General features: G+C 43.5%; 1 protein-coding gene across 1 annotated transcript in view; it reads left to right on the top strand.

The window, feature by feature from the left end:
• Nucleotides 1–11,588, top strand: part of med23 (mediator complex subunit 23) — a 95,769-nt gene that overhangs the window by 39,245 nt on the left and 44,936 nt on the right. Inside the window, exons 14-15 of the mRNA XM_080533244.1 lie at nt 721–966; nt 10,500–10,642. Of these exons, the coding sequence (XP_080389370.1) occupies nt 721–966; nt 10,500–10,642 (389 nt within the window). The remainder of the gene's footprint in view (nt 1–720; nt 967–10,499; nt 10,643–11,588) is intronic.

Genomic DNA, 11,588 nt, shown 5'->3' on the forward strand with positions numbered 1-11,588 from the left:
TCTGTAAAGTGGCCCGTGAGTCCTAAAAGGTTGGGAACCGCTGCTCTACTCCATCCCTCCATCCACCCCCCACTCCCTCAAACAGCACCACGATTAAGAAACCCTCTACTCCTCCCTCCATCCCTCCATCCACCCCCCACTCCCTCAAACAACACCACGAGTAAGAAACCCTCTACTCCTCCCTCCATCCCTCCATCCATCCCCCACTCCCTCAAACAACACCACGATTAAGAAACCCTCTACTCCTCCCTCCATCCCTCCATCCACCCCCCACTCCCTCAAACAGCACCACAAGTTAGAAACCTTCTACTCCTCCCTCCATCCCTCCATCCATCCCCCACTCCCTCAAACAACACCACAAGTAAGAAACCCTCTACTCATCCCTCCATCCATCCCCCACTTCCTCAAACAGCACCACGAGTAAGAAACCTTCTACTCCTCCCTCCATCCCTCCATCCATCCCCCACTCCCTCAAACAACACCACAAGTAAGATCCTCCTCCCTCCATCCATCCCTCCATCCCTCCATCCATCCCCCACTCCCTCAAACAACACCACAAGTAAAATCCTCCTCCCTCCATCCCTCCCTCAAACAGCACCACGAGTAAGAAACCCTCTACTCCCCCCATCCCTCCCTCCATTCCTTACCCTTCCTGCCTCCATCCCTCCATCTGAGTGTGTGTGTGTGTGTGTGTGTGGTGTGTGTCCGCGTCCGCTGCAGGTTCCTCCAGCAGAGCCTGCGTAACAAGTCCCTGGGCATGACGGACTACAAGATCGCCCTGCTGTGCAACGCCTACTCCACCAACAGCGAGTGCTTCACCCTGCCGATGGGCGTGCTGGTGGAGACCATCTACGGAAACGGCAGCATACGGATCACCCTGCCCGGCACTAACTGCATGGCCTCGGGCTCCGTCACCCCCCTGCCCATGAACCTGCTGGACTCCCTGACCGTCCACGCCAAGATGAGGTGAGGCTGTCTGTCTGTCTGTACCTGTCTGTCTCTCTCTCTCTCTGTCTCTGTCTGTCGGTCTGTCTGTACCTGTCTGTCTCTCTCTCTCTCTCTCTGTCTGTCTGTCTGTACCTGTCTGTCTGTCTCTCTGTCTGTCTGTACTTGTCTGTCTGTCGGTCTGTACCTGTCTGTCTCTCTCTCTGTCTGTCTGTCGGTCTGTACCTGTCTGTCTCTCTCTGCCTGTCTGTCTACCTGTATCTCTCTCTCTCTCTCTCTCTCTCTCTCTCTCTCTCTCTGCCTGTCTGTCTGTACCTGTATCTCTCTCTCTGCCTGTCTCTCTGTCTCTCTGTACCTGTATCCCTCTCTCTTTCTGCTTGTCTGTCTGTCTGTCCGTCTGTCTCTGTATCTCTCTCTCTGTCTGTCTGTACCTGTATCTCTCTCTGCCTGCCTCTCTGCCCAAAGGTTCTTGGCTGTCAGGGAGGGGGTTACAGTAGAGTTCTCCACTGTGATGGAGAAGTCTTGGAGAGGGCAGGCTTTCCCGGGGATGAAGAGTAGCTCAGTCTTGTTAAGGTTGAGTTTGAGATGGTGGGCTGACATCCATGTTGAGATGTCCGCAAGACATGCAGAGACACATGTTACCACATGTAGGTCAGAGGGGGGGAAGGACAGGAAGAGTTGAGTGTCATCTGCGTAGCTGTGGTAGGAGAACCCATGTGAGGAGATACCGAGCCAAGAGACAAGAGGGAGAACCTAGCTAACACCAGACCAGACATGGGAACTTATTCAAATTGTCCCTAAGAAGTTATATTATCTGATTTAATTTTGTTTTAAACTCCAATTGGGGTGAGTAAGCTATTTGTATTATTTAGTTTTGATGAGGGTTCGTTTTATTGAGGTTTTATTGAGGCAAATAGCCTACCACTATTTTTATTTACATGCATGATGGACTGGTCTGAGCACAGTGGGAGAGAATGAGAGCACCAGTGAATTTCTCTTATAAACCAGAGGCTTTGAATGACTTAAGACCTGACCGGGAGGGAAGGTTCATTATGTTGGACTTGTCTAGAATGCGTGGAAGACTAAAGTGTGGAAAGTCTTTCACCACTGGGGGGGGCCCTCTTACCATAAGAGGTTTTTCCCTCCGCCCACCAATAGGGCAAGCGGGGAAAGAGGAAAAACCCCGGTTCACCATGGGAGACCTCTTTCTTGTTTACTGTTTAGTTAAAGCAAAAGTTGCTGTTGCAGTTTTTTTCACAATGTTTTGCATATGGGGAACAACAATGCATTGGGAATTTATGAATTATGCAACGTGAGACTCTTAAAGTGGTGTCACTGAATGTGAATGGGTTGAGTAATCCGATTAAAAGAAGTAAGGTTATGGACATTTTCTACAGGAGACACATTTGTCAACACAGGAACATGAAAAGCTAAAGAGGTTTGGATTTAACAATACATATTATAGTACGTTCAAACATATTCAGATAATAATATTCAGATAATAAATTCTACAAAATTTGAGCTGTATAAAGACATTTACGATAGTGAGGGAAGATGTATAATGGTAAAGGGGAAATTAGAAGGACATGTGGTGACATTGGTAAATGTATATGCACCACCGGATAGTGCTAAAACTATTTTTTAAACACTATTTCACATAATTAATGTAGAAACAGAAGGGATATGCAGAGGGGATTTCGATGTGGTCTTAAACTACAATCTAGACACGACTAGCTCAAAGAGGAATAGGACACACATTAACAGATATATGAACGCGCAACTAACCGATCTAGGAATAATAGATGTTTGGAGAGACCATCATCCTCTAGAGAGAGACTACACACACTATTCAGACTCGCATTCAATTTATTCAAGGTTAGACTACTTCTTCATGACAACAGGGATTAAAGTTCTCCGTCGCTACGACGGATTTCCGTCAATTTATTCCAAGTTGTGACAGATTTTACCTGGTGTAATATGATTTGTAGAGGCATACAATCTATTTTGATGTTGGTATTAGGTATATAAATGATATATAATAGCCTATATAGCCTACATATAGGCCTTTATTGGCTACAACTATGCGACAGTAACATAGCGGGGTGCACTGACGCTGAACCCCTCATAGTGATAAGTACGGTAGGTGGACATGGTGCGTGGTGCTGAAATAGCCGACATGCGGTGTGTGGTTTGAAAAAAGTAACGCCAGCTCAGTAAATCATTCAAACTTAATGTTTACTTATAGGCTATGTGAATGTGACTGCACCACACATGTGAACAGTAACAAAGCAAATGCAGTTTAATTTTATGAAAAACATTGACAACAAAATAGGCGCAAAAAAAAAGCTGAATCCGCTTAGCCTATATGCTCCTGAAACGACAGAGCAAACACGCTACATTACTATGGATAATAATTACAATGAGCCATTCATTAAAAATAGCAAAAATAATATTAGGCTATTAAATCTCACTTAATGAGAAAACTGGCATCTCCCATCGGTCACTATTTGTTGGCTATCTGGTGATATGGATGTCTTTGAGTGTCTAGAAAAGCGCTATAAGTATAATGTATTATGATTATTTATTATTATTATAGACGTCACTTTAATCCGGCAGTTCTCAAGGTTTTTATGCACCAATCGATTCCTCTAGCGCGTCTTTATCACATTCATTGACGAAAAGGACTACTCGCATGTATAGGTGGAAGGGAACATTCATTGTGAGCACGTAAAATGTGAGTCTCTCACAACGGCTTTGCATTGATGAAACCAGGTAGGATGAACGTATAGTTCGCTGTCCATTCCTCTTTAAATGCCCTGTTTCCACCGTCAACTTTCCTCTTTAGACCTTTGGAGAGTGACATGATGTTTCTCTTGCTAGCTAGCAGGTTAAATGTTTAGCTAACTTCACCCGGCACGCAAACAACCAATCCAATAATAATGTGACCATGTAAGTCTGGGAGGAGGTGGGAATAATTATCAGAATAAAAGTATGTTAAATAATTATTAGAATAAGTTAGGCTGCGCTACATAGTCAGTCCACACATTTATTATTCAAAACTATGGAAAAGGGTGAAACTACGTTTCAACGTTGTTGAGAATCACAACACAAACTCGCTATTCAAGCCAAAATACTGCAGCGAAATGGATTGGACTGCTACCTAGTTAACTAGAACACTACTTTACATTGTTAGCAGGCTCACAAAACAAGCCGTGTTAGTTGACTAGCGATGTGTCATTGATTTTCTACAACGCGGAAATGTATTCACATTTTTCGAAAGAAAAGTCAAAGCATTAGAACGTGTGCCCTGCGGTGGTGTAGCGGTCTAAGCACTGGCCACTAGTGCAAGCTGCCCACCGGGGACTGGGATCGAATCCCAGCTCGCCAGATCCGGATATGTCTGGGGCGGCATATTGGGCGGCCGCTCCCGAGGGCGGTATAGGAGTATTTCCGGACAAGGATCCGTCGCGCAACAGCGCCCCCGGGGTGCTGGAATAACGGTGTCGGGCTCGAGGAGCCAGTCAGCTAGTCTGCCTGGCGGCCTCCTCTGGGACTGCCGGCCACGGGGTCGTGCGGCGGATCCTTCGCAATAGGCAGGGGATAATTGGATCCTAGGTTGGGTTCAATTGGCTACCAAATTGGGTGAAAAAGGGCTAAAATCAGAAGAAAAAAAATTTTATATATAAAAGCATTAGAACGGAAAATCGCACGCGCGCTTTGCGCACGGAAAGCCACCGGCCCCGATTTGGCCTGAATTTTTTTTCCCGTCAGGAGATTTCTTTTTTGCTTTAATCCCTGTGACAAAAGGTGATAGGCATAGGGTCGAGGATTGTAAGATAGGAGTATCAGATTTATCAGATCACAATGCGGTTTACCCGACAATAAACCTAAATAAGAGAAGAAGAAACACAGTATGGAGGCTGAACGTGGGGGTACTGAATAACAAGGAGTCGGTTGAAGGGATAAAAATAGACATAAAAATATATAAAGAGGAAAATGATAGCGGGGAGGTAGACCCAACCATTCTATGGGACGCACTGAAGGCAGTTATTAGGGGGACATTGATTGCACAGACGGCACTCCTCAAGATAGTCAGGCTAGAGAACTATCAAAAACAATCTAAAAGACTTAGAGAGAAAACTTAAAGTAACAAATGACCCGGAGACACTTGGACAGATTAAAGAAACAAGGAAATGTTTTGATAATATATTAATGTCGGAAGTAGAAAAGAAAGTTAGATATGTAAAACAGACCTATCATGAGGGAGGATCCAAAGCAAATAGATTATTAGCCAGACGCATTAGAAAGCAACAAGGATTAAACACTATATACAAAATTAGGGATCCCCAAACAAATGACTTACTTAGAACCAGAAGATATAGAAAGAGTGTTGTGGATATAAATTATTATTAGGGATGTCCCGATCCGATCCTCGGCATCGGTATCTGTCCGATATTGGTCCAGAATGCTGGATCACAGATCGGACATGAAAAAATATGCTCCGATCTGCGCACCCGATCTGGAGTGTGTCACTCACATGATGACAACAGTAGTAGCCAGTGGTCACGTGCATGAGAGTTGGCTAGTAGCTACCTGTGTGTAATGAGTCTGACGCCAGCTGGTGAAATCATGAACCATTTGACAAGTAATTTTACATTTTCTCTCATTTTCATATTCTGGAACTACAGATGGTAAACTTTAAAATGATGCGTCATACATTGAAATCGGAATAAAATTAAAGACGACACGAGTATTTGAATGTTGGCGCACATCAAGAATGGGAATGCGACAGGAGAAAAGTGATTGATCAAACCACAACAACAAACGCTGCTAACAGCTAGCGGCTAACAGTGGTACATAGCTACGAACGTCTAACTGCGTTTTTATAACATCACAACATGCTGAGAGAATATCGACACGCATTACTTTTGAACACATCCTAAAATTAAAGTATGTTTACAATTCATTATCACTACCGGTAGCCTACGGCAAACGAGAACAGTGAATCCAATCCACAAATGTAGTGATCCTGTAGTGATCGTTAAACTGTTGTATATTATATAGAGTGGCTACTTTAAAACTTCAAGTTGCCTGTTATGAAAAAAAAAAAAAAAAGATGTTGACACAAAAAGCTTCACTTTTCGACCCCTTCGATTCTGCGACTGGTTTATGCTCTCACCAGCGGGTGTCACCAGGCTACACTTTAAAAAAGGGTGCTATAGCCTAATTGCTTTGCCATTTCTAAGAGAAGATAAATAGAATAAAAACCTGAAGGCACTAAAACTAGAAATCAGACAGTAACTTTTTTTTAGCAGCTGAATGCTGCTAAATTGTTTTAACTTTAAACCAATTGGTCACTGAGTACTGCAGAGTAGCCTACTGTTTTGTTGCTTGAATCAAGGCTGGCAGTCTTTAATAGCCAACTGTTGTTGTCGACTATATAATTGTATTTGTTATTATTCAGGAGTAAAAAAAATAATACAAATATCGGATTGATATCGGTATCGCAGATACCTGAAGCCCAGGTATCGGTATCGGTAGTGAAAAAGTGGGATCGGGACATCCCTAATTATTATATATACAAACAATAGTGGCAGATTAACAAAACACGAAATACTTCCTAAACAAGCTAGATCTACCATCAATAGGCGAAGAACAGAATCAATTGTTGACTTCCGACATTACAGAGGAGGAAATGGAAAGGGCGATACTTAGTACGAAAAACAACAAATCACCAGGCAGTGACGGATTTCCTTCCGATTTTTATAAGACGTTCAGGCAAGAGTTGAGCCCTATGCTGTTGGCCTCATTCAGACACGATTAGAGGAGGGAAAATTCCCCCTTCATAGAGGGACGCCATTATCACGACCATACCTAAGGAAGGAAAGGACAGAGCATTGTGGCAGATATTCATCGATTTTGAACATGGATTACAGACTGTACACTTCCAAAATCTCCAGAAGATTCAAGGCATTCATGACTGACATTATAGATGAGGACCAGACAGGTTTTATTAAAGGGAGACAGACACAGGATCATTTAAGGAGGACAATACACATTGTGGAGGAGACAGGGAGGAAAGAGGGCAGTGCTTTTCTGGTGAGCATAGATGCTGAAAAAGCCTTTGATAGTGTAAATTGGGTTTACTTTGTATGGGATCTATACAAAGTATTAGAAAGATTTGGGTTTAATGAAAAATCTGTTACATGCATTAAGACTCTGAGAGTTGACACCACTAGCCTTGAGGTTTGAATCTGAAAAATAAGAGTTGCAATGTAAATGAATGAAAGAACCCATATGATGTTTTTATTTATTTATTTTTTCATTTTTTGATAATTAATCTATATACAGTATATGAAAAAAGAAAAAGCCGATTTGGGACATGTTTACAGTGAGGTAATGTAGGGGTCTGTGGTCTCTCTCTCTCTCTTTCGGTCTCTCTCTCTCGCTGTCTCTCTCTCTCTCTCTCTCCCACTTCCCCTTCTCTGTCTCTCTCTCTCACTTCCCTCTCATCTCTCTCTCTCTCTCTCTCTCTCTCTCTCTCTCTCTCTCTCTCTCTCTCTCTCTTTGGCCTATTTAATACACCCTGAAGCTGCCTTAATCAGAGGCTAATTTATTGTATGTGTGTGTCTGTTTGTTAGTTACATCATTGTGGTAGCCTTTGTGTGTGTGTGTGTGTGTGTGTGTGTGCGTGTGCGTGTGTGTGTGCTCGCGTGTGAGTCTGTGTGAGTCCCTTAACGTTGATCACTGTTTTGGTGGTGAGAGAATGAGAGAGATGGAGAGAGAAAATGAGTGGGAGTTGAAGAGTGTAAACATGAACTGAACATATTTCAGCTCAAAGTGCTTTTTTGAAAAAGATGGGTTTTTAATCAGCGTGTACATTAGGGCAATGAAGTTGGCTAGACAAACCTATTTCTCTGATATAATTTCTGAAAACAAAGGTAACCCCAAAGTGCTTTTCAACCATTGATCGTCTGATTAACCCTTCAGTGGTTGCACCTGTTAAAAATGAGTCATTTATTTAAGATGGAATGAATTTGCTACATTCTTTCAAGAAAAATATTTCCATTATAAGATCGGAAATATCATTTGAGAATTCAAAATCTAATTTTCTACTCCCAGATGAATTAAGTATGCCTATTGTTGTCTTGGATTCATTTGAGCTCATCAACCCCCATACTTAAAAAACAGTTGTTTCACAAATGAAATCCTCAACATGCTCACTTGATCCAATCCCAACATGGTTCTTCAAAAGTTTTTAATTTTTTTTATTTTGTATATTGTGATAGAGATAGTAGAGATATGACAGCCTCAGCAAATATGTTCAAGTCAAGACTAAAAACCCATCTTTTTAATATTGCCTTTAAATGACTAAATAATAAAATTATGATTATATAATGATTGGAGCACTTTGAGCTGCAACGTTTGCAGGAAAACCGCTATACAAATAAAAGTTATTATATTATTATTATTAGGGGTAAAACCAAGAAGGTTTTATATTGAACCGCACGGTTCGCCATCCACGGTTCAATACGCACTAGTGAATTGTGGCATTTTCGGTTTATGCTGCGTTAAAATGGTTGTACATGGCGAGCGGAGTTGAGAACATGAATGTGGTTAAGAGGCAACAGCTTCTGACAAATCTGTGGTGTGGGGTCATTTCAGTTTTGAGTACAATGATGAGGGAACGAAAACAGTGAACAGAAACCTTACTGTCTGCAAGCAATGTGTTGTATATGCACATAATATACAACATAATATGCACATAATAATGCGTACATGTGACTGGGTCTGGTTAAAAAGTCTGCAAGTCTGGCAACATAATTTTTCTGTTTTTGGCCATATTATGAAAGGGTAGATTGTAAGCTTTCAAATGATGTGTCATACATTGAAATCTGAAAAAAGTTGAAGAAGTCATGGATATTTTAATGTTGATACCCCCTGAACCACCGTACTGAGATATCCAGCCTCAAAGTCTTCAGAGACGTTTTTCACAGAGGTAATGGGTGGGAACAATAGCTGGTTGACTCCACCCCAACCACTACCTCAAGACAACCACTCCCCCATTACACTACCTGTCATTATCTACCTGTCATCTGTCAGTGGGGTTGTCAGCTAACCCTCAGGAAACCATTGTGCAGGGCTGACATGTTTAAATGCTGAATAATAATAATAATAATAATAATAATAATAATAATAATTCAAGATTCATGATTTTTTTTTATTGCCATGTGTGCCAAATGTTTATTACATCCCATTACAAGTACAAGAGAGTGAAATTCATGGCAATTGAAAAAAAAAAGGCAAGATACAATTGAGCAATACAATAATAGAATGGTAAAAAAATTATAATGTTGTGTCCGTGTGTATGCATTTATCATTATAGTCCATAAAGCATCTAGTGGGACTTCGTTGTAGTTCCTTCCCATCCCATCTGGACATCAAAGCTGTAATAAAAAAAGAAGACAGTACATTTAAAATGATTGCCCACTGTTACCAACACACCACTTTTAGGACATACCGGTACTACTATGTTGATAAAATATAATTGCTTATACAATGACAATGACACGTACCTGAAGTGCTGGTGACTCACATCAAGGTGTCATCTCTCAGAACCTCTCACCTCGTCATTCTGTAACACATTTCAGGTCAGAGGTGTGGACACTTCTATAGTGTAGGCTTGCATGTTTTTCATAGACTCTCAGTGTACTGTACTTGTTGAAGTCATCCTGTACTGTAAGAAGTAGGCTAGTGAAATCATTTTCACTACTTGTAAATAAATAGTAAAAAAAAACGCACAAAACACTTACCGAAACCGTGGGCCAACTGAACCGTTGCATCCCTAGTGGTCAGGGTGGATCAGAGTGGTCAGTGTTTGGTCAGTGTGCGGTAAGAGTGTGGTCAGAGTATGGTCAGGGTGGATCAGAGTGGTCAGTATGGTCAGTGTGGTCAGAGTGGGGTCAGAGTGTGGTCAGAGTGTGGTCAGAGTATGGTCAATGTGGTCAGAGTGCGGTCAGAGTGCGGTCAGAGTGTGGTCAGTGTGTGGTCAGTGTGGTCAATGAGCGGTTATTTGTACGACCACTCACGTCCCTGACTGCAGTGACCTCTGACCTCCTCAACGGGAGCCATGTGAGACATCTGTAGTCTGTCAGCAACATCTAACATGTCTGACGTATCATTAACATGTGTATCTTTCTCTGTCTCTCTCCTTCCCTCTCCTTCGCTCTCTCTGTCTCCCTCCCTCTGTCTCTCTTTCTCTTTTCTGACTCCGTCCCTCCCTCCCTCCCTCTCTCTCCTCTCACGCTCTTTCTCGCTCTCTCACTCTGTCCCTCCCTCCCTTCCTCACTCTCCCGTGCCTCCCTCCCTTCTCTCCCTCTCCATTTCTCCCCTCTACTTCCACCCTCTCCCCCCCTCTCTCTCTCTCACTCACTCTCCCTCCCTCCACCCTCCCCCCCTCTCTCTCCCATGCCTCCCTCCCTTCTCTCCCCTCCCTCCACCCTCTCTCCCATGCCTCCCTCCCTTCTCTCCCCTCCCTCCCCCACCCCCTCCAGTCTGATCCACAGCATCGCCACGCGGGTGATCAAGCTGGCCCACGCCAAGTCCAGCATCGCCCTGGCGCCGGCCCTGGTGGAGACGTACAGCAGACTGCTGGTCTACATGGAGATAGAGTCCCTGGGCATCAAGGGCTTCATCAGTGAGTCTGGGGGGGAGGGGGGGAGAGGAGGGAGAGGAGGGGGAGGAGGGGAGGGTAGAGTCCCTGGGTATCAAGGGCTCCATCAATGAGTCTGGGGAGGAGGGGGGGAGAGAGGAGAGGAGGGGAGGAGAGGTGGGAGAGGGGGAGGGGAGGAGAGGTGGGAGAGGGGGGGAGGAGAGGGGATTGGCTGGGCATTGGCAAGGACCCCACAATGTGATACGATGATGATATAATGTCCAAATAAAGTATTGGTGAAACCAATCTGATGTTTTTAACATTAAAGCTGAGAATATCTACGTTAACGTCATAGTAACTGTTTGATTTCAAAACTAAACTGAGTGGTTATATATTTATTAGAGGTGGGACGCAATAAAATAAAATAACATCTAATTAGTTAGAGGCTTTGTAAATCATTAATTCATCGAAATTAATCGCATTTTAATCGCATATCAACATTTGACATGAGAAGCAACAGTTTTCAATTCAAATGCATTTGGTATACGAGTGAATCAATGAATAGACCTAACCTGCCTGTGTGTCTGTCCTGACTCGCCTGTCCGTCTCTCCACCTGCCTGTCTGTCTGTCTCTCCTGACCTGTCTGTCTGTCTCTCCTAACCTGTCTGTCTGTCTCTCCTGATCTGTCGGTCTGTCTCTCCTAACCTGCCTGTGTGTCTCTCCTAACCTGTCTGTCTGCCTCTCCTAACCTGTCTGCCTGTCTGTCTCTCCTACCCACCTGCCTGTCTGTCTGTCTCTCCTAAATGTCTGTCTGTCTCTCCTGACCTGTCTGTGTCTCTCCTAACCTGTCTGTCTGTTTGTCTGTCTGTCTGTGTGTCTGTCCTGACCTGTCTGTGTGTCTCTCCTAACCTGTGTGTGTGTCTCTCTCTCTCTCTCTCTCTCTCTCTCTCTCTCTCTCTCTCTCTCTCTCTCTCTCTCTCTCTCTCTCTC

This window comes from Nansenia antarctica (assembly GCF_963989245.1).
Source record: "Nansenia antarctica genome assembly, chromosome: 6".
Lineage (NCBI taxonomy): Eukaryota > Metazoa > Chordata > Actinopteri > Argentiniformes > Microstomatidae > Nansenia > Nansenia antarctica.